General features: G+C 36.4%; 1 protein-coding gene across 2 annotated transcripts in view; it reads right to left on the bottom strand.

Annotated features, from left to right (window-relative positions):
* The window catches only part of LOC145686301 (ankyrin repeat domain-containing protein 13C), a 234,923-nt gene that overhangs the window by 48,918 nt on the left and 164,026 nt on the right, over positions 1-21,979 (bottom strand). For both annotated transcript variants that reach the window (XM_081759446.1, XM_081759447.1), the window contains exon 10: positions 19,085-19,202. In XM_081759446.1, coding sequence (XP_081615572.1) covers positions 19,085-19,202 — 118 coding nt within the window. The remainder of the gene's footprint in view (positions 1-19,084; positions 19,203-21,979) is intronic.

The raw sequence follows: 21,979 nt of genomic DNA, 5'->3' as shown, positions 1-21,979 counted from the left end.
CGCCTTATATGTTGGTAAATTTGGGCGGGCAGAGAAATTAATTTGGTTTTCAGTTGTTCGCAACTTAATGTGTCAAATTGGTTCTGATTTTGCAATTGTAAAACAAAATCGAGAGCTACGTCCTGCAGATACATTGGGAGAATTTCTTTCTTCTTTTCGGGGATCCAAACCTGAAGTAAAGCCAAATGATCGAAAAGCATGAAAAATCGATCCGGGTCGTCTGTACTGTGATAAGAATATCTAGTTAAGTGAGGAATATTAACAGGTATACGGGAGCCTGATTCTGCCATATTGTTATAACCTTTTTTAAATGTATTTTTCCCAGATCTAGTTGTTGGCATAAATACCTGCCAGCCTAAAGCGAATCAATCTACCGTTAAGAGTAATGAGAATGTATATTGCAATACGGATACTATCTTTTATATGATCCTCCTTTAGTAATATTAACACTAAAAGTTCTAAGTCCGTTTTTCTCTTAATAAAAAGAGCGTCCCGTAGGAAAGTCCTTTTAATGTCTGTAAATAGACGCCGACGCATCTACCATGTAAAATTTCTTGGGTAGAGCAATAAAATGTACTCGGGATTTGGATTTTTTTCTTCACCTTTTTATTATAAAAAGTCTTCTTATATACACAAATTATAATAAGTAATTCCTCTAATATCTACTTAGGTAAGATTAAGATAGGAGCCAGATGACCAAGCGTCGTGAGAAAGAGGAAAGGAACCCGGTGACCAAGTGTCGTGCGTATAATGATGGGTACCTCTCGGTGACCAAGCGTCGTGAGAGGGGTTTTACGTGTTTCGATCAATCCGGGAAGATTGATGTTGGTCGAGGCGTGCAGTTTCCTTTTATCCTTTGTCGGCTTCCTTCGTTGGTTCTCGTCCTTCCGACTATTGGCGATGGTAAGCGACTCCTCTTCGGGACCGTCGTCTGTTTGTTTTTATTTACTATTAACACATGTAATACGCATGGCTATTGCATAGTACGGCGACGTGGGGATCCTTACAATATTGCTTTGAAATTTTTGGGGGTTGAAAATTGAAGTCAAAGTTTTTTTTTTTTTTTTTTTTTTGAAATTTTCAAAAAAAAAAAAAATAGTGGAAGACTAACTGGGACACCCACAATTTTTTGCCAGTTTTGTCTTGAGAGGTCCCTAACAACACATATTGTTTTCATTTTGTTTGCAAGTGTACCTCATAGTCAAAAAAAGGCAAATGTACATAGGTCAGCATCTAAGTTATGTGGTATACGTATGATACACACTGTACACCACTAGGATAACCAATACCTTTGAATGGGGGGGATAAAGTTGTTATAATATTGGAATCTTATGATAAGTATTTTTTGTCTTGATGGTAATTGGTCTCTGAGGATGAAGAGGGTTCTCGACCCTGTTCGCACCTCCCTTGGCTACGCCACTGCTGTATATGAACTGAAATTATACATTCCTTCATTTTGTGTTAATTTTGCACATAATCAATGTTCTGCGATATATATAGATCTTTGTTTAGTAATTGTTCTTATTGTGTAACAGTTGGTTAATAATATGCCTGTCGTTAATAGGTATTTATGTGTTTAGTTTGTTTCGATGGTATTACTGTATATGTGTGTTTGATATGGTTAAATAAAGAATGAATTGAAATTATAAAAATAATCATCATCTCTGTTTTCGTCCACTACTAGAATAATTTCGGTTTTCATGAATTGTTAGTGAGTATTTTAGCTGGTCGAATGCTTCTCCTTAAGTACCTTTAGATGCGCATGCGCTACAAGTGGAGGGGGAAGAGTTCCACGTCTGTACAGTGTAAGTCGTCGCTGAAGACCTGTTATTACTTATCGTCGTGACTCCAGGACGTTCGGATCACTGCGAAAACCTTTCCATTTTGTGCTTTCTTATTCACTATAAGTATTTAAGTGAATCTCGTTAAACAGGTTTGCTACTAAACATGCCTAAGATGCATGTAGTATGCAATGGATGCAACAGAAAAGATTTAAAGAGAACTCCAGGTAAAAAAAAAAAAAAAAAAAAAAAAGTAATCAGGAATGCCACTGAAGCAGAGATTTATGCTGCTGTACTTGGTAGGCAAGTGGAGGTCAACGACATTTTATGTAATAAATGTAGACTTTCTATTTACAAAAAAACAAAAAAGGATTCCGATTTTTCAGAAACTGAATCTGATCCTGCTCAATCGATATATGATGAATCCTTATTCGAAGTAAGCATCAAAGTAAATACAAGTGAGGAGTACGTTGAAATTCCGATGCAAAGAACTGTCGGAATTTCTCATAAATATTGTTGTTTATGTTTTTCTACAAACAATATCACTGTAGTTTCTGACGATGCAGGAATGCAATTTTACATCAAAGAACATATCTTCATTCCAGTTGGGAATAGATGTTGTAGAACCCGTCTCATTAAGAATCAGTTTTACGAGGAGGATCTAAACAACGTAAACGTGCCTTCTCATACTTCTAAGCTCAGTGTCTCAGAATTGACAAAGATAATGGAAACCTTTTCCTTGAAATGTGATTCCACATTGTATGATAAAATTGGCGACTTCAGTCTTTCAGAACAGCAAATTCAAGTATTCACGGAGCTATCTTCGGACAATCTTATGGAACTGCGAGACATGATGGTTTCCATTCGAAATAGGGAGTTGCGGTCTATAACGCAAGCCCTCGTTGTGTTTCTTTTCACACTACGAACTGGAAACTCCAACAAGATGTTAGCTTCCCTATTAGGTATAGAACATGAAAAGACGATTTCCAATTACTGTGCTAGTGTGGTTACATCTTTTGAAAATTATATCTTACCAACTCGTTTTGGTATTAAGAGGTTAACAGAGACGACCTATTGAATAACCATACAACGGAAATCACAAGAAAGTTGTTCAACGCGGACTCCTTATTTTTAGTTTGTGATGGCACCTATGCACGACACCAAAAAAGTACAAATAATCAATAAAAAAGAAAATCTTTCTCTGGCCAGAAAAAAGTTCATCTTTGCAAGCCTTTTACGATTTGTACTACTGATGGATACGTAGTAGATATGCTCGGACCTTATCCTGCCAATGAAAATGATGCAAAAATTCTGGAATCACTCATCCAAGACGAAAGTAGTTTGTATGCATTACTAGAAAAAGAGACAGTTTGTACTCGATCGTGATTTCCGACATGTGAAAACCTATCTCGAAGAAAAGAACTTCGAAGTATTGATGCCTGCTTTGAAAGGGAAGCGCAAGCAATTAACTACTCAAGAATCTAACCAATCTCGTTTTGTGACCAAAATAGTCTGGAGGAAAAACCCTACTTTTGGGCCAAACCAAAAATTTCAGTATGTCTAATGTTTTTCAGCGGTTTTTAGTTCATTTGAGGATGCTGAATCTGAATCTGCGGGGAGTACAAATGCACACCTTGAGCGTTTCGAGTAATTCAAGATGGCGGCCAATATGGCGGCTGTAAAAGTGACAGGAATATTTTTGCATATTTTATCAAGATGGGTATCAAATTATGTCTTTTTTTTTGGGTTGCAGATTCCAATAATGAAGTCAAAAATGTTATGAAATTGATACGAATCGAGATATTCAATATGGCGCCCAATATGGTGGCTGCAAAAGAAGTTTATGTTGTCATTTCTGAAATCTATTTTTGAAAAAAAATATATTTACTGACATGAGTAATAATAAATCGTAAAATCTTAATTTTGTGCTCACAGGTGGCAGCATTTTCATAGAATTTAGGAAAAATATCTCAGAAACAAAATAAGAGAGACTTCCAAGTGAAATACTAGAACGATTTATGAAAGGCGAACATGTTCTGCGTCACAAACCAGGTATCTGGAATGCTATATGGTCAGGCATGTTCATTGAGAATACATTTATGCGTTATGGCCATGGACCAGGAATAATCGGACTTACACTAAATCCATCAGCAGTGAAGCGATGGGCTTTCAGCCTTCACACCTGCAGTCGTTTAGTAAATGACATTTATGTCATGAGAGATGCTGGACAACATATGGAAATAACTAAGCATAAGGAAGGAATACCATCTCGAGTAAAAGGAGATGCTGCAGACCGAATTAAGTTAAAGGAAAAGCTGTCTCATTGTATAGATCCTCTGAAGACCGATGATCACCCAAAAACTATAGTGAATATTGTGACAGGGAAAATTTGTTCCCAGAAAGTGAATGTTGAGTTGAGTTGATTTTAGTTTAGCGTCCCTTTCAGCAGCGAGGCTATATGAGACGTGGACCTACTGATTAACGTGGAATCCGAACCACATGAGCTCCCGCCGGGAATCGAACCCGGGTCTCCCACGCCAAAGGCGCGCACGCTAACCGCTTAGCCACGGAGGAGCTCAAAGTGAATGTTGATAATGCTTTTGAGACAGGTGAGAAGGCGTTGTATTCTTACGAAGAAAAACTACCAACTGGTTTTCACGATCCAATCTAAACAATGGTTCGTAATGTTTCCTGCGATGACGTCAAAAGAACAGCTAGTAATGGTGTCATTGACACAGACACTTGCTCTTGTACAAGCGTGCAATGTGTCCCATATCTACAAGAGATATTGATGATAAAGGAGTGATTTCATATGAGCTTGCCGCTGTCCTCACATCTTTGTTTGATGAATATGGGACCCCCAGGTTCTGCAAAGTAATATTACAGGTAGATAAGTCTATGAGATCGTACAAGCACGAAGATGCTATCATACTTGATGCTTGTGCTGTTTTGTGGGTGATCAACTGGCCATCTAACGGAACTGTTCTTGACTTCATAAAATTGTATCGGTCATATGTGCTTGAAAAATTGAACAAATGCAACGTGTACCTGATATTTGACTAATATAAGGAGTACAGCACCAAAGGAGGAATAAGAAGCGTCAGAACAGGATCAACATGTAGCAGGTATCATAAATTGTCTTTCAACACGTCCTTGCTCTCCCAACAAGTTGTGCTGAATGTTACGAAGAATAAGGTACAACTAGTACAGCTGATTTGCAAGTATCTATTGACAGAAGGGTTGCCATCAGATTCCACCAAAAGCCTATTCATCACTGGACCAGAAGTTGTTGCAACAGAAATAACTGCTGATTGTATCAAGGAACGTCCAGATATGAAAAACACTCACGAAGAGACTGATGTCATAATTATCACACAAGTAGTGATGGTAGCCAATCAGCTGGGCAGAAATTGTACAATAAATGTAATTAGTGATGACACAGATGTTCTTCTCCTCCTTATGCACCAATACCACACACAAAAACTTACTTGTAACATTTTTATGAAGGCAACTCAAAGTCATAGTGGAGTTATTGACATTGGATTGTCTGTGTCCAAACACCGTGATATTGTTTCAAACTTACTAGCACTTCGTTCTCTTTCTAGCTGCGATACAGTTCCTACTCTTTATGGCATTGGAAAGCAGAAGGCAATGAAAGTACTACAAAGTGCGAAGGAGCTTCAAAAGCTTGGAAATAAGACATCACTACTTGAAGATGTGATTCAGGAGGCAACTGAGTTTATAGCTTCTTGCTATGGTAGTAGGATAACTGGCCCTACAATGTCTGATGTCAGAAGAGATGTCTGGCTGAAGAAATTGTCAAAGAAGTCTGCCGTACATATCCCGAAATTGAAGAGCTTGCCACCAACTATGGAGGCATTCTCTGAAAATGTAAAAAGAGCTCATTTCCAGGCTTGTATTTGGAAACAAGCAGATAAATCAGACCCACCAGACATGGATCCGAAACATTTTGGGTGGTATCGTGATGAGTTGAATAAAACATTGGAACCAGTTACTGTACCACCGGGAACTGTGATGGCACCGAAAGACATCTTGAAGATGGTGAGTTGCGGCTGTTCTGAAAACATGTGTAAAGGACGTTGTGGCTGTGTGGCAAATCATAATAGCTTCACTGACTTATGCAATTGTGAATCCTCTAAACGATGCCATAGCATCTTCAAACGTCAAAATACTAGGAATCTAGAAAACGAAAACATGGATACTTCTTCTGACGAAGACTGACAAGTGACTGATCTGTGATATTTATTATTTTGTTGCGGAGTAACATAGAAACATCGGCATTTTGTATTGTAAATGTACATATTTCGAATTGATGTGGTCAGCAACATAACTCTTGATTAAGAAGACGTCCAGGAAAAAAAAAATAAGAAAATCTTCAAACGTAAGCTTGTGTTGTTTGTTTTCTTTTGCACACAGAAAAGAATGGTTTTGGAAATAATTATAGAGTAGCGCAAAATGTAGAAAAAATGTTCTGGAGCGCAAACAAGGTGAGTTGCGGTGACGGAGAAAGCATCAACACCCAATCCAAAATTTCAATGTATCAGATATTGTTCTAAGTATGTGCCTAGCTCGAGGGTCGCGGATCTGAATATTCCATATTGAATATATTGATTTCTATCAATTTCATAAGGTTTTTGAAGTAACTATTGAAATCTGCAACCCAAAAAACATATAATTCGATACCTAGCCGATACAGTACTCCAAAAATATTCTTGTCAATTTTACGGCCGCCATATTAGGTGTCATATTGAATACCTCGATTTGTATCAATTTCATAACATTTTTGACATTATTATTGGAATCTGCAATCCAAAAAAACATATAATTTGATACCCATCTTGATAAAATATACAAAAATATTCCTATCAATTTTACAGCCGCCATCTTGAATTACTCGAAACGCTCAAGGTGTACGTTTGTACACCCGGCAGATTCAGATTCAGCACTCTCAAATTAGGTAAAAACCACCGAGAAACATTAGACATACTGAAATTTTTAGTTTCGATGGATTTCCTCCAGACTAAAATTCGGTGGGCGGTTGAATCTGTTCACGGCATGCTGAAACAGAAGTATACTCTGTTAGATCACAAAATAGACAACAAACTGGGATCGAAAGTTGGAGTTTATTTCAGAATCGCATCATTTTTAAATAATTCATACGGCAAGAGACTACAATCGGATGTGGAATACACAGATGACACTTGCAGAGAATGCATTGTCAAAACGGCATGGAAAATGTTCTAGCTACTGAAGCAGAAGAGAAAGGTTGGATCCGGCGAAATGTCCCTTTCAACACTATCACTTCCAACGAAATTCTTGATTTTCCAGAAATGACCAAAAAGGACTTGCAGATTCTCTTTATTGGCTCATATCAACTTTCCCAAGCTGTATCATATTTAGCAGAAATGCTAGATAAAGATGGAAATGTTGTTTTCGAATATGCGAAGGCTGAACCAAATGTGCTCAAATTCAAAGTACCATCTCGACACACTTTTCGGACATCATATAGATGCTTCATCAGATACAAATCTAACAGTATCGGAATTTCTGGCATAATACACTATGTATGTGAATGCGCTAATGGCAGAATAACTGTTGGCTGCTGTTCTCACGTTGCTGCTATTGTGTATCATTTATCACATGCGAGATATTTATCGAAAATCATTTGATCAGCTGAAATACTCAGTAAAATGTTCACGAAAACCGAAATTGTTCCAGTAGTGGACGAAAACAGTGATGAGGATTAATTTCTTTTAATTCATTCTTTATTTGATCATATTAAACACACATATACAGTAATATAATACCATCGAAACAAACTAAACACACAAATACCTATTAACAACAGGCATATTATTAATCAACTGTTACGGGTCATTCCACGTCAGTTCAACCAAGGCTTTTAACCCACTATCTCAGATTTCGATGAAATTTGGTGGTTATAAAACTTTTTATGCTGTTTGCAAGTATGTAAATTTTATTGCAACAGCATCAGCGGTTCAGAAGTTATTGCATTTCGAAAATGAGAAGAAAATCCATTTTTAACAGTCGCGACATGATATTTCCCCGTTTTGTAAACACACACACACACACACACACACACAAAAATCATATTTCGGTTCCTATTAATGCCAGAAACATGATTCTTTTTTATATTCAGATTGTCTTGAAGTTGTTTACCATGAAAAAAAAAAAAAAAAAACTTTCCGTACAGCTGATAGGAAATTTATAGTCATTTGAAAGGTAACATTTGGAGAAAAAAAACTAGAACGCCATTTTGTAAATTTCAAACCTTTATTTCTCAAAATCCTCCTCATGGATTTCAATGAATTAGTTTTTGTTTGAAAGCTTATTATATCTAGTTTCACATATACAAAAGTTGCGATGGGTCATCCAAGCACTGAGGCGATATCCCAGTCAATGTTGCCAACTGACTGCGAAATAAACTTTTTTCAATAACTTCCATACAATTTAACATATCCTCCCCAAAATTGGTGTAGGTATTCTTCGGTATTCTAGAAACATGTCTGTGAGCATTACGACTCCTTCCAAATAACCCAGTTGTCAGGGTTGCCAACCAATTTCAGGGTTGCCTATCACAGTGTTAGACGAATATGTGCCATACTTTGCAGTAAGCTTATTACATGTATTTTCACTATACAAAAATTGTGATGGGCCTTCCAGGCATGGAGGAGAAATAGAGTTTCGAAAATTTGTAATTAAGGGGAAAATTCAATAATCAGAACAATAAATGGGCATTAGCATTTAATCAGAATAACTACAAAAGAAGCAAATATAATAAGCCTGACAGTATATTATAGGTCTACATGTTATGGCACATAAAGTAAATCTTCGGTTTTTGCTGTTATTAGATATTATCATCAAGTACGTCTCGTAAACGTTTCGGAAAATGAAGTAACTACTTTTAGAGGTTCTGCAAGTAGCAATTGTTATATTCACTTTACATAAGATGTGAATAAACGGAACAACAGGAATAATTTTCGGCCCAATAAAAAAAGAGAGAGAGAGGGACCATGCGGATGCAGGAATTTTACTGATGCATCACCTTCATCACTATTCACTGACTAAAATCTTCATCTGCACTTGTTCGCTTTGCTCCAATCTTGAATGGACCAGTTTTTCGAAAACAATGCATTGCATGTGTTCCCGGAATAGTTTTGCTCTCAGAAATCTTTGTTGAAGCGTGGAACGAACCACAGGCATTTTTTCTTCGTGCACAAAGAAAAACTTGGTGCTAATGATGTTTTCTTCATACAAATGAAATGAAACGTAAGGGCATATGTATTTATTTGATCAGACAATGGTCTCTGACGGCTTGCTTTTGTTACAACCCACTTAAAAGTCCCACCAATTCCATCGCATGGCGAGTTTCCATGGGTGGTAGAAACAAAACAAAAACACCATAGAAATCACTTCCTTGGAAGTAAAAATTTAAGAAGGCTTTGCAGTTTTTATATTGGGGTCTACACCCATCAGTGAAATATTCCAATTTTGTTATGTGAGGAATATTTTGTTCTAAATTCGATATTTTCAAGAAAAGAAAAAAAAAAAAAAACGAATTTCGCTATTGTTTGAAAATGATAGAAGAGTGAATACGGGCTTTGAGCCCCACGTAAGGTTAGTAGGGTGTCGAACACATAGTGTTATGCATAACTGAATATATATATTATGTTTTTACGAAATTGGTAGTTTAGTAATTAGGGGTATTTGGTCCACATGATTTCATATATTTGTAATGTCGCAGATGATAATGCAAAGTGTGGGCACAGATACATCTAACGCTGTGACAGGCAACCCTGATAACTGGGTTGCTTGGGACGAGTGGTAATGCTCACAGACATATTTCCAGGATACCAAAATGTATTTATACCAATTTTGGAGGAGATATGTTAAATCGTGTGGAAGTTACTGGAAAAACGTTATTTCTCAATCTGTTGGCAACACTGACTGGGATTATCTCCTCAGTTTGGATGGCCCATTACAATTTTTGTATAGTGAAAAAAGATGTAATAAGCTTACTGCAAAATGTGACACAGATACGTCTAACACTGTGATAGGCACCCTGACAACTGGGTTGCTTGGAACGAGTTGTAATGCTCACAGACGTGTTTGTAGGATACCGAAGAGTACTTACACCAAATTTGGGGAGAATATATTAAATTGTATGGAAGTTATTGGAAAAAGTTTATTTCGCAATCAGTTGGCAACACTGACTGGGATATCATCTCAATGCTTGGATAGCCAATCACAATTTTTGTATATGTAAAACTAGATGTAGTAAGCTTTCAAACAAAAACTAATTCATTGAAATCCATGAGGAGGATTTTGAGAAATAAAGATTTGAAGTTCACAAAATAGCGTTCTACTTCCCCCCCCCCCCCCTCAAAACATTACCTTTCAAATGACTATAAATTTCCTCTCAGCTGTACGGAAAGATTTTATTTTTTCATGGTAAACAACTTCAAGACAATCTGAATATAAAAAAGAATCATGTTTCTGGCATTAATAGGAACCGAAATATGATCTTTGTGTGTGTGTTTATACAAAACGGGGAAATATCATGTCGCGACTGTTAAAAATTAATTTTCTTCTCATTTGCGAAATGCAATAACTTCTGAACCGCTGATGCTATCGCAATAAAATTTACATACTTGCAATCAGCATAAAAAGTTTTATAACTCTACCAAATTTCATTTAAATCTGCGATAGTGGGTTAAATTTCCCGCAAATTTTGGTCGAATTGATGTGGAATGACACTTACAAAACAAGAGCAATTACTAAACAAAGATCTATATATATCACAGAACATTGATTATGTGCAAAATTAACACAAAATGCGGGAATGTATAATTTCAGTTGATGTACAGCAGTGGTGTAGCCAAGGGAGGTGCGAACAGGGTCGAGAACCCTCTTCATCCTCAGAGACCAATTACCATTAAGACAAAAAAAAAAAAAAAAAAAAAAAAGTTATCGTAAGATTCCAATATTATAACAATTTCATCTCCCCCATTCAAAGGTATTGGTTATCCTAGTGGTGTACAGTGTGTATCATACGTATACCACATAGATGTTGACCTATGTACATTTGCCTTTTTTTTTTCACTATGAAGTACACTTGCAAACAAAATGAAAACAATATATGTTGTTAGAGACCCTCTCAAGACAAAACTGACAAAAAATTGTGGTTTCCCAGTTAGTCTTCCACTAATTTTTTTTTTTTTTTTTTGAAAAGTTCAAAAATTTTTTTGACTTCAATTTTCAACCCCAAAAATTTCAAAACAATATTTTCCGACTTTTCTTTTGTTGAGAACACCTAATATCTTTTTTTCATGCAAATCGGTTGAGCCGTTCAGGAAAAACAAAATAATTTCAATTTTCCTTCCCCTCTACTAACACCCCTCCAAAAGCGCTTGGGGGTCTGAAACTTTTCGAAATTGAGTTTCTCATAAATGTTAATCGATACTGTAAATTTGGTGCAGATATGCTTGGGGGCAGTTTTCATACGCTTATTCCACTAGGCCCTTTGGTCAAAATATAGTCACGAGTTAGGAATTATTATTAAGATCACCTACTCAAACCGGAAGTGGTTTAAATAAACCATTTCTGGTTTGATCTTTGATTACCATAGATCGAAAACGGTAATATGTAGTGAGATCCGGTTTTCTGCTTCGTAAGAACATATTTAATATCTATTATTAACGATCTACTAAAACCGAAAATGGTACAAATCAACTATAATTTCTGGTTTCAATAAATATTGATCTACGTAGAGAAAAACGGTAAAAAATAGATTAAAGCGGTTTTTCTTCAAATCGAGCACCTCTCAAGCGTTTCAAGTGTACTTTTCATATTCTCGTTTGATCTTCAATTGAAACCTGAAATCGTGGAAATTAACCACTTACATTTTCAATAGTAATCTCCATAGAACAGGAATTGTAAAAAAATGAAATGAAATCTTTGAGTTTTACGTCCCACGGTTATGCCGGTTAGGCTAAAGGAGACGGTGATGATGAGTAATGAATGAAATGGTGGAATGAAGAAAGTGGGAGGAAACGGGAGAACTCCGAGAAAACCCACGCACACGGTGTTTGTCCACCACAAATTTCACTTGGCGGGGGCTGGGAGAACAGGAATTGTAAAGCGAGAAGCAGTTTTTTGCTTTCTATTCAGCGTTCTAAAAATAACTACTATCTACTGTCTTAAGCCTCTATTCAAACCAAAAGTGGTGGAAATCAACTACTTTCGGTTTTAACGTCGATGGCTATAGAATGAAAACTGTAATAGATAACACTAGTTAACAAATTTAAACTTTTTGTTTGTTACATGAGAAAAATCACCTGATCTTAAAGGAACATTTTGCACTGAATTCGAATATGCACTCGGTTTCTCTCCATCACATACAGTTTTCCCGTAACAGAGGGATTTTCGGGAAATTCCCTCAAAAATGTCCCTTTTTCAGATATTTTATTCCCCTAGCTCCTGTCTTCTTACATATAGTAACATAGAAATTATACCTAAGTATACCTTGATTTATATTTAATAAACCCTAAAAGTTTCGTAAAAATCGCTTTGTTCTTTCTAGAGAAATAAATATATTTGTATGTATACTGTGTGCGCTGTTTATTGCACCTGATAGTAATGCTTTCAGATCTCCTGAGTTGGGGTAAAAACGATTTGCTTTATTACTACAAACACAGACATAAAAATGAATATTTACAATAGTCAACAACACACTTGTATTGCTCTCTGTAAATTAGAGACGTGTATAAAAATAGAATGTACTTCCAACGTATATTTTTTTTAAAACGTACAGTATATGTATATCTTAACACATATATATACAATTCTCCAAGTTTTTTCGTTTTGTTCATGAAATGGTTATCAATATTTGTTATCAAATGTAACAGAATGCAAAAGAAAGAAAGAATGGAATACAGACTCATTGTTGACAACAATGAACTAATGCAGTCTGAATTTTCCACTATGGTATCGTTTCCCCCCTCCCCCCGCGCATTTCTTTCTTTCTTGTGTTCTTGACACCTGGTGAGGGAGTTTTGTACATTTTTATATTGACGTGTGGTTTAACACTACTTCACTTTCAAAGTTGTCTTTGCTGCTAAGAGTGCTTTCATGTTTGATCTTAACGGCATTATACCCAACTAAGACCAGAAGTTTAGTTTGTGATCAGTACAATGGCACCAAGAGGACGGCGTTCGTGTGTTAACTCACCAAATAGTTTTTGTTATGTGTGTGGCCAGTTTGTAGTTAAAGGACAGTGTAAATCCATTACGCCATCGGTGAAACTAGCATATATTTCGGATGTCGTGTGGGAGATCAGGACAAAACTTGGGCACCCAACATAATTTGTGCGTCGTGCTACGTCACTTTACTTGCATGGGCCAAAGGGAAACGGAGGTTCATGAAATTTGCTGTACCAATGGTGTGGAGAGAACCCACCAACCATCTGGATGATTGTTATTTTTGTCTCACAGTAGTTAAGGGACATTCTAAAAAAAGCAAATACACAATAAGTTATCCCAACGTTAAATCCGCAATTAGACCTATTCCGCACGGGGATGAACTTCCACTTCCCGAGCCCCCTACCAACTGGGAAGAGATATGGCCAAAAGACTCTGATGATGATCATGACCTTGATGAACCATCGACATCAACATGTACATCCAAGGATCCAACGTTCATCCCTGACTGTGTTCGCGAGCCACATTTCATCCGGCAATGTGAACTTAATGACCTAGTCCGTGATTTGCACCTGACAAAACAAGAGGCGGAACTTCTGGGATCAAGGCTCCAGCAGTGGAACTTATTGGATGCAGAAACGAACATATCAGTGTACAGGAAAAGGCATGTTCAATTTTCAAGCTATTTCTCAATGCAAGATAATGTGTGCGTATCTATGGATATAAATGGGTTGATGGCGGAGCTAGGAATTCCTTACGTTCCAGAAGAATGGAGGTTATTTATTGACGCTTCAAAGGTCAGCCTTAAAGCTGTCCTTTTACATAATGAAAATAAAAAACCTTCTATACCACTTGCGCACTCAGTGAAGATTAAGGAATCCTATGACACCATGTCAACTTTGCTAAATCTTATAAATTACAAGGACCATTGTTGGCAAATATGTTGTGATCTCAAGGTAGTTGGTATTTTATTAGGACTGCAGTGTGGTTACACGAAGTACCAATGTTTTTTATGTTTATGGGATAGCCGAGCTGATGACAAACATTATGAAGTGAAGGAATGGGAACCTAGAGTGAATTACGTACCTGGAGAATGCAACGTCAAATACGCTCCTTTGGTAGATCCTTATAAGATATTACTACCGCCACTTCATATCAAGTTAGGACTTATGAAAAATTTTGTCAAAGCCATGGACACATCTGGTGAAGGTTTCAAGTATTTGCGACATAAGTTCCCTAATCTGAGTGATGCTAAGATTTCAGCGGGAGTGTTTATTGGTCCCCAAATTAGGAAATTAATACTTGATGATAGCTTTGACAGCAAGTTAAACAGTGCTGAGCTAGCTGCCTGGACAGCATTTAAGTGTGTTGTGCGCAACTTTCTGGGCAATAACAAAGCTGAGAGTTACACAGAAATCGTACAGGACATGATACAGAAATACAAAGAGTTGGGTTGTAGGATGTCTTTAAAAATCCACTTTTTGCACTCCCACCTCAGCTTCTTTCCTGCTAACCTAGGTGCTCTCAGCGACGAACAGGGGGAAAGATTCCACCAAGATATAATGGCAATGGAGAAAAGGTACCAGGGACGATGGGATCCTTCAATGATGGGGGACTATTGTTGGGGTCTTGTTAGAGAATGCAACATTTCTTACAAAAGAAGGAAGTAGTGTACGTTTTTGTAACCCAATGGAAGTTTCATATATTGTGATAGTTTTGATTGTCTTTTTATGACCTTTTGGTACATTTGTATTATTGTTTATTGTAAATTGTCACACTTGTAAATTATATTGTATTATATTTTATATATGTGTTTGTGGTAATAAAGCAAAACGTTTTACCTCAACTTAAGAGATCTGAAAGCATTACTATAAGGTGCAATAAACAGTACACACAGTATACATACAAACATATTTATTTCTCTAGAAAGAATAAAGCGATTATTACGAAACTTGGAGGGTTTGTTAAATATGAATCAAAGTATACTTAGGTATAATTTCTATGTTAGTATATGCAAGGGGACAAGATCTTGGGGTGTAAAATAAACGAAAAGGGAAATTTTTGAGGGATTTTCCCGAAAATCCCTGTTACGGGAAAATCGTACGTGATGGAGAAAAACCGAGTGCATATTCGAATTCAGCGCAAAAAGTTCCTTTAAGAACAGGTATTTCCTTTTATGTAACAAAACCTTTGTTAACTAGTGTAATAAAAGCGGTTTTCTGCAATTAATTAGGCGTCCCAAGAATATATTTTATCTGTACTCTAATCTCTCTACTAAAACAGGAAGTGGTAGAAATCTACTACAATTTCCAGTTTCAATATTAACTGTGAAAATATCGTACCACAGAAACCAAACTCCTTTGCGTGGTGTACACGTGACACTTACTTGTTTTTGAACCATTTTCTTTATTTTGTGGATAATCGTAGCCTCTATTTTTTAAACAATAAAATAAGTCAAACTCGGTCATATGTAAACTAGTTTTACAAATGATTTACCAGTAGAGCACAAATTATTTACTAGTCTGCTCATTCAGCACAGTTCAAGATTAAGTAAGCCAAACTGAGTAGCGCGTCTGAACAAGAGATTGAGTTAGGGAAGCTAATATATAAGATTATTTGCATGAAGTTAAACCCACTTTAGATTTGTAATAAGGGATAAGAAATCTTAAACATCTGAGAGGTTATTTGGTTCACACAGTTCAGTTAAGAAATAGTAAAAAAATAAGATAGATTGGGTTAGAGCTAAGTTAGGATAAAGCAGGAAGTATAAAACCTTCCATCACGCTACTTTGTGATAACCAATTGGGTTACATAATCTCCAATATAATTCGTAAGCGCTTATACATTTTTGTCATGAAAGTCTTCATTCTGAGCGAAAAGAACTAGCTGACCTTTGACCTCGAGTTAAACCGGCTTGCGGTCACTTCTTGAGATTGAAACCGAGCTCAGTCGAATAAGCACCCTCAAATTGCAGTTATTCATTAAAAAGAAGAAGGGGCCATGACTACAACACTTTTATTTTATTTAGATTACATATAGATAGAAATAAGTTTTTGCCCGTCCTTATGTAACAGTGGGGTAATGAAGAACGGGACCTACAGTTTAAAGTGAGTTACAAACCACAACTTGGTTTGAATCAGAGAGAAATTGTCCTCTAGCTGGGCTCAAACCTGGGACCCCTGATTACAAAAGTGACAATTCTACAAACCCATCCACGGAGAACACCTCATATAGATATATTGTACTGATCTTGTATGTACTGTACTTGTGAATATTTTAAGTCAAATTGCAAGAAAGAAAGAAAAAAAACTGCACACGTGAAATCAGTACAAAGTACAGAAGATATACTTCATTCCTCCAAATTAGTTTACGAAGTCAGAAATTTAACGACCTAATTAATTTGCATATAAATATAAGAAGTGAAAAAAGGCTATGAATAATTTGAGTTCACTCTGGTTCTGAACCATTTATAATATTTTATTGGTTTAAATCAATTGTTTGTTTAACACACACATACAAATTTTAATTATATGTATTTATTTGAACTTCAATGAGAAATTAATTTAGGTTCACACACAGCGGAATAGGTATGAATTAGTGACCCAACGTCTCACTATGTATCTTCATAGGGTGTTCGGCAACGACATCAAACAACTTAGGGAAATTAATCCTTACACGAGAACATAAAATGGAAGTTACGGGTCACCGCACTAAAAGATTCTCGCTCAAATTTCTTGAACTAAATCATTATGTTGCAGTCAAATACAATAAAACTGTAAGGCGCTTTCGGAAAACTCCAAAATATTGCTCGAGTTCTTGCTTTTATGTACCGTTACGACCAATTTTCTGTGGACAACATCTCTAAAAAAAAACCGCAATAGTGCACCAAGGTTGGTCTATAGGCTTTTTCATGTTTTAGTCCGAGGATTCACTTCCCGAAGTTGTTTCCTGACACCATGTGTATATATTATACTGCTTATTTTCGAGTAACAAGAACTAGAAATGTTCGAGGCCCTAGTTTCACTTATATTTATTACCACAATCTAAAAACTTGAGAAAATTGCTCACGTAATCTAAATTATTGTGACATTATTACGTCCGTTCTTTATTAGCTTGGTTGGTTCGGTGGGTTTAGAGTTTAGTGTTCCTTTCTGCACCGTTGTTATAAGAGACCTGAGCCTTCAGTGGAATCCGAATCCTTAGTGATGTGTTGAAATTTCAAGGCTCTTCCACCGGGTATCGAACCCAAGATCCGTGATCCAAAGGTGTGCGAGCTAGCCACTGGACAGACGAACGGGAAAGGTTGTTGTATTTTTAGAATGTTACTTATGTATGTTAATTCATGGGAAAGTTGGTTCATGGGGTTCAATCCATCGTTTCTGTTGAATGGATCTTGAAGTAAAGTTGACTTTTTTTATTACTTCCAAAAAATTATTTAAATAGCTAATGTTGCCAGAAAGTAAAAGTAACAACCAGCCACAAATTTCAAATCCCAGTTACTAGAGGGAATTCTGCAGTTTGTACCCATGCAAATGTCTCATAGAAACTTAGTGCTGCAAAGGAAAGCTAAATTTCAACCATGATCTGTATAAAATTGTTGATCCTGCTCTCCAAAGTATATACCCCCCCTCCCTATTTTCTACTGTTGAGGCAGTGCTATTACAAAGAGTTGGAACTTACTAATATGAAAAAAGTGGCTAGCAATAATTACCCAACTAGAGTTATTAGTAACGAATAACCTGACGTTCTCTACCTGACCTTAGCTTTAGCAGTATACGTCATACAGCAAGAAATCGCAAGAAGCAAATATTTCAAATTCTCTTGGAAGCAAATATTCTTCCATTGTAACTTTACAGAAAATCTTCTATCCGCTCTGCAGAAACGAAGGAAAGAAATGGGATATGAGTGGCACCCCGCGGCGTTCTACCACACCCATTGGAAAAGGACTTAAGAGTGGGGAGGGAAATCCCTGCCTGTCAGCAGGACTTCTGTTCGCAAAGATCAAATTGGAACAGACAACCTTCAATATGTAGTCCCTTACAATGTTACTTAAAAAAAGTTAATTGCTCTTGATCTACGTCATTAAGCGTGAAATTGAAACAACTATCTACTTTCTATTGCTTTTCTATATACATATGGAAAATTTTAAGTTGTATCGTACCATATTTTGTTAGATATTCATGAAGTAAAATTTACATGTTACCTTATTGGGACTGAGAAACCTGTGGTAAAAGGTATAAGATTCCCTTAAGTAAATAAATTACTTAATAAAATAGGTTTTACACAATGGAAGTTATTTCCGTTAGCCATACATCCTTATAATCCATGCTATCCGTAGGTCGAAATGCTACAGAGATTACAGCACGGGAGAAGAGTGGCCCAGCGTAATATCTGCCAGTGTGGAGCTTGGCTACTTTGTAGGAACAGTCGTTTTCATGAATACCGACATATCGCAGTATGCAACAAACAACAATAGAACAACCCTGTGATATAACTGATGGAATACACAGCAATGTCTTTACGAGAACATTCTACAGGTTTTCAAGAATGCTTGTAAGTCGGTGCAGATAAACCACGAAGTAGAAGAAGCTGAAGCGTATGTTCGAGGGAAAACTTTATTGTGTTAGTTCTGCAATGAATACTAACACAAGGAATGTAGGCTAAATTTTTGCATTTATTTTATTTTGAGACTTTTTGTATTTTTTATACTTGCTACTTATGTATTATGCGCGTGGTGTAATATGCTAGTTGATGTTAGCCACTCACGGGCCCAATATAAAATTATAACTTTCGGTTGGCTACTAATGATCTCTTTAAAAGGAAATACCCCAAATGCAAGCTAAATTCAAACTAAATGTATTACAAATACCTTTGAAATAAGATAAGTTTTCTCACCACCAAACACCACCAAATGATCACCTCCCTAGATAAGAAACACATCAAAAAGAGTATAGTGGACGTCCCGCTGTTTTCTGTCACAAAAAAACATATACACATACCATGTATATATACTGTATATATAACGTTTATATTTAAGAATTTGCAGGGAAAAAAAAAACATACCTTGTGGGGTCTTCTAGATAATCATCAGGTATTTCGAACAAACTGTGAGGAATATCATTTGTAAATTCAAACTCTTGGAATGTAATTTTTGCGGTGACGGTTGGTAAAATTGGGATATCTGAAAGAAAAATTTACGTACCTTGAAATAATTGTTCTAAGCGATTTTAGTATAATACATAAATACATCTTCAAAATATACATTCTTTACCTTGCATAACATATGCACGAAATTAGTGCATAGACTTAAAGATTTCATCAAAAGAAAGACGTGCAGAATCAATTTCTGAAAACAGTTTAACGTCCCACAATTATGCCCCTTTAGACTAAGGGAGAGGTCGATTAAAGTAAATGAATAATGATGGAAGAACTGGTACAATGAGAAAGGGGAGGAAACGGGAGTACTCCATGAAAATCCACGGACACGATGTTGTACACCACAAACTTACTTGACCGGGGATCGAACCAGGGACCCCAGGCATCCGAAGTGCTCTACCATTGAGCCACCGTGCCACTGATTTCTTAAAAAAGGAAAAAGGAGGAAATAAATAAACAGGACTGCGGTTTATAACTGAATATTTAAATCAAAATGAAAGGTTAACATATATTAGAGTAAATTATAAGTTACTAAAAGGAATGGGTCTACAGATTCTGGCTGTTGTTGCAGTTTTGTCTGATTTCAATACAGAAACGACTACTAGAGCCTCATACTCTCGAGGTGGGAAAGCCCACTCCGTAATGTGATTAAATAGCTACAATAATGCATGCTGAGAATCGCAAGAGGCGTTGAGCAATATATCGTATGGTATACCATCAATTTCTGGAGCAGTATTGCAGAACTCATAAAGGCAGAGTCGAACTTGATATCACACGTTATAATCATCCGTATTGGTCTACGAAAATTTAAAACGTTTTTCTTTGTACGAAACAAGGTGCCGAGTCAGTCATAGAAGTGTCAGTCGAGAAGTGTTCGTTATCTCTGTAGGGCTAGTCTCCAGGACTGTTCGCTGATAGAGCACGGACACTAACAGCCGAACAGAGGCTACGGTGCACACCAGACGCCAAACATTACTTACAGGAGTTCGACTTCTGAAAGAAGTTATGTATCTTAATTAAAAGACGTTACGTACTATTCGGACACATATTCCCGTCAGTGAGTGTCGATTTTTATTATTATTTTTTTCTTGTGTGTAATTTTCATAGTTTGATTTGTACGTAGTACGAAAGTAGATAATGCAAAAATTGTGATAAATATCTCCTAAGTATGGTTGATTGCATTTCTTCTTGAATTCTGGATACTTTCAGGAATCTTTCTTGTATGTTCGCTTCTTTTATCATATACAGAATGTTAATGAACTAGACCGACTAACTGAACGAGCTGATTCCTCAAATCATTTTTTTCTTTTTCAATACAGTTTATACATGAGTACTATATGTTCATGCACTGTACAGGCTATACTTTCATTTCCTTTGCATCGCATCTATACATATATCGAACAGGCAGGGTTGGCAAAAACCATGGTTTTTATTGAATAAAAAAAAAACTTTTTTTGGTTTAAAACTTTTTTTTTGTTTGTTTAAACCGGGTTTTTCTGGTTTAAATAATTTGCTCTATGTATTTATATTACATATGGACAGAAGTAAGTTTGTTTAGCCTTGCTGTTATTATGCAACAACAGGGTATGCTGGAAGGGGTCTTATAAGCTTAAAGCGGGATCCAAATAGCTTCCCGGCTTATTTCCGAGAGAAATTGTCCTCCATTTGGACTCGAAACCGGGACTAATTAGCCACAAATGCAATGAGTCTGTCGACTCACTCACGAAGGACTCCTGATAAAAATATGCTGTACTGATCTTTATATACCTGTTAATATAATTGTCAAAAGTCATTTCAGGACAAAAAGATAAATAGTTGCACAAGTGAAACCATTATACAGAATTACATATAAATCGGGAAACTCCCGCGTTAGCCATTGGGAAAATCCTGTTATTACTTTAAATGCAAAGCAAATCCTGTTATTGCTTTGCATGTAAAATCTAAGGTCAACGTATCATAATCAGTACGCTAAAACTGAGGTATTAAATTCCAAATTTAGTATGTAGATGTCATTCAATAAAATTAAAACGAAGTCCAATCCAAGCTAATGTTGGAAGCTACGTAGGCAGTCGATAAATTTTGCCAATGTCTATCAATACATTTAGGCAACCTTTGCTTTTTTATAAAACAACAAGCATTCAGGCAAGAAAAATCATACAATTTGGCTTCGTTTCGTATGTTTAGGCTTAACATCTTTATGTAATACAGAGGTTATAAAGAAGACTTTCGCTTTAAAGTGACATCCAAACCGCTACTTAGTTTACACATGAAAGAAGGGTTGTGGTTCGACCGAGAATTGAACATGGGACACCTTGATTAAAAGGTGAAAAGGAGAGAAAACTAATGTAGATGGTTTGATATGTGGAAACGTCACCATGAAGTTCACACGATTTAAAGCATTTTTCGTTCTTTTTTTTCTTTTTGGTTTAAACCATGGTTTAAACCAGCCAACCCTGCGAACAGGTGATGCCGGAGTAAGTTTTCAATGCCTGTACATGCGCTATACATCTTGTCTGTTTAGTAGCATGTGAAATATATCTATACATGCACTGTGCATCATTTATTATGAGCCACTGTGCACGTGCAGAGTGGCTCATACACGTGCCACTAAACAGACAAGATGTATACATGTGCAGGCTCTGAAAACTTACTCCGGTCACCTGTTCGATGTATGTACAGATGCAATGCAAAGGAAACGTAAGTATAACCTGTAATATACTTACAGTACACATGCATATAGCCTGTACATGTAATGTACACGCTGTCTGTTAAGTGTATGTTCAGGTGTAAAATATAAACAAT

This window comes from Thermobia domestica, chromosome 5 (genome assembly GCF_964235325.1).
Source record: "Thermobia domestica chromosome 5, izTheDome1.hap1.1, whole genome shotgun sequence".
Taxonomy (NCBI): Eukaryota; Metazoa; Arthropoda; class Insecta; order Zygentoma; family Lepismatidae; genus Thermobia; species Thermobia domestica.
The sequence above is the reverse complement of the archived record's forward strand: the minus strand, read 5'-3'. Positions and strand labels throughout refer to the sequence as shown.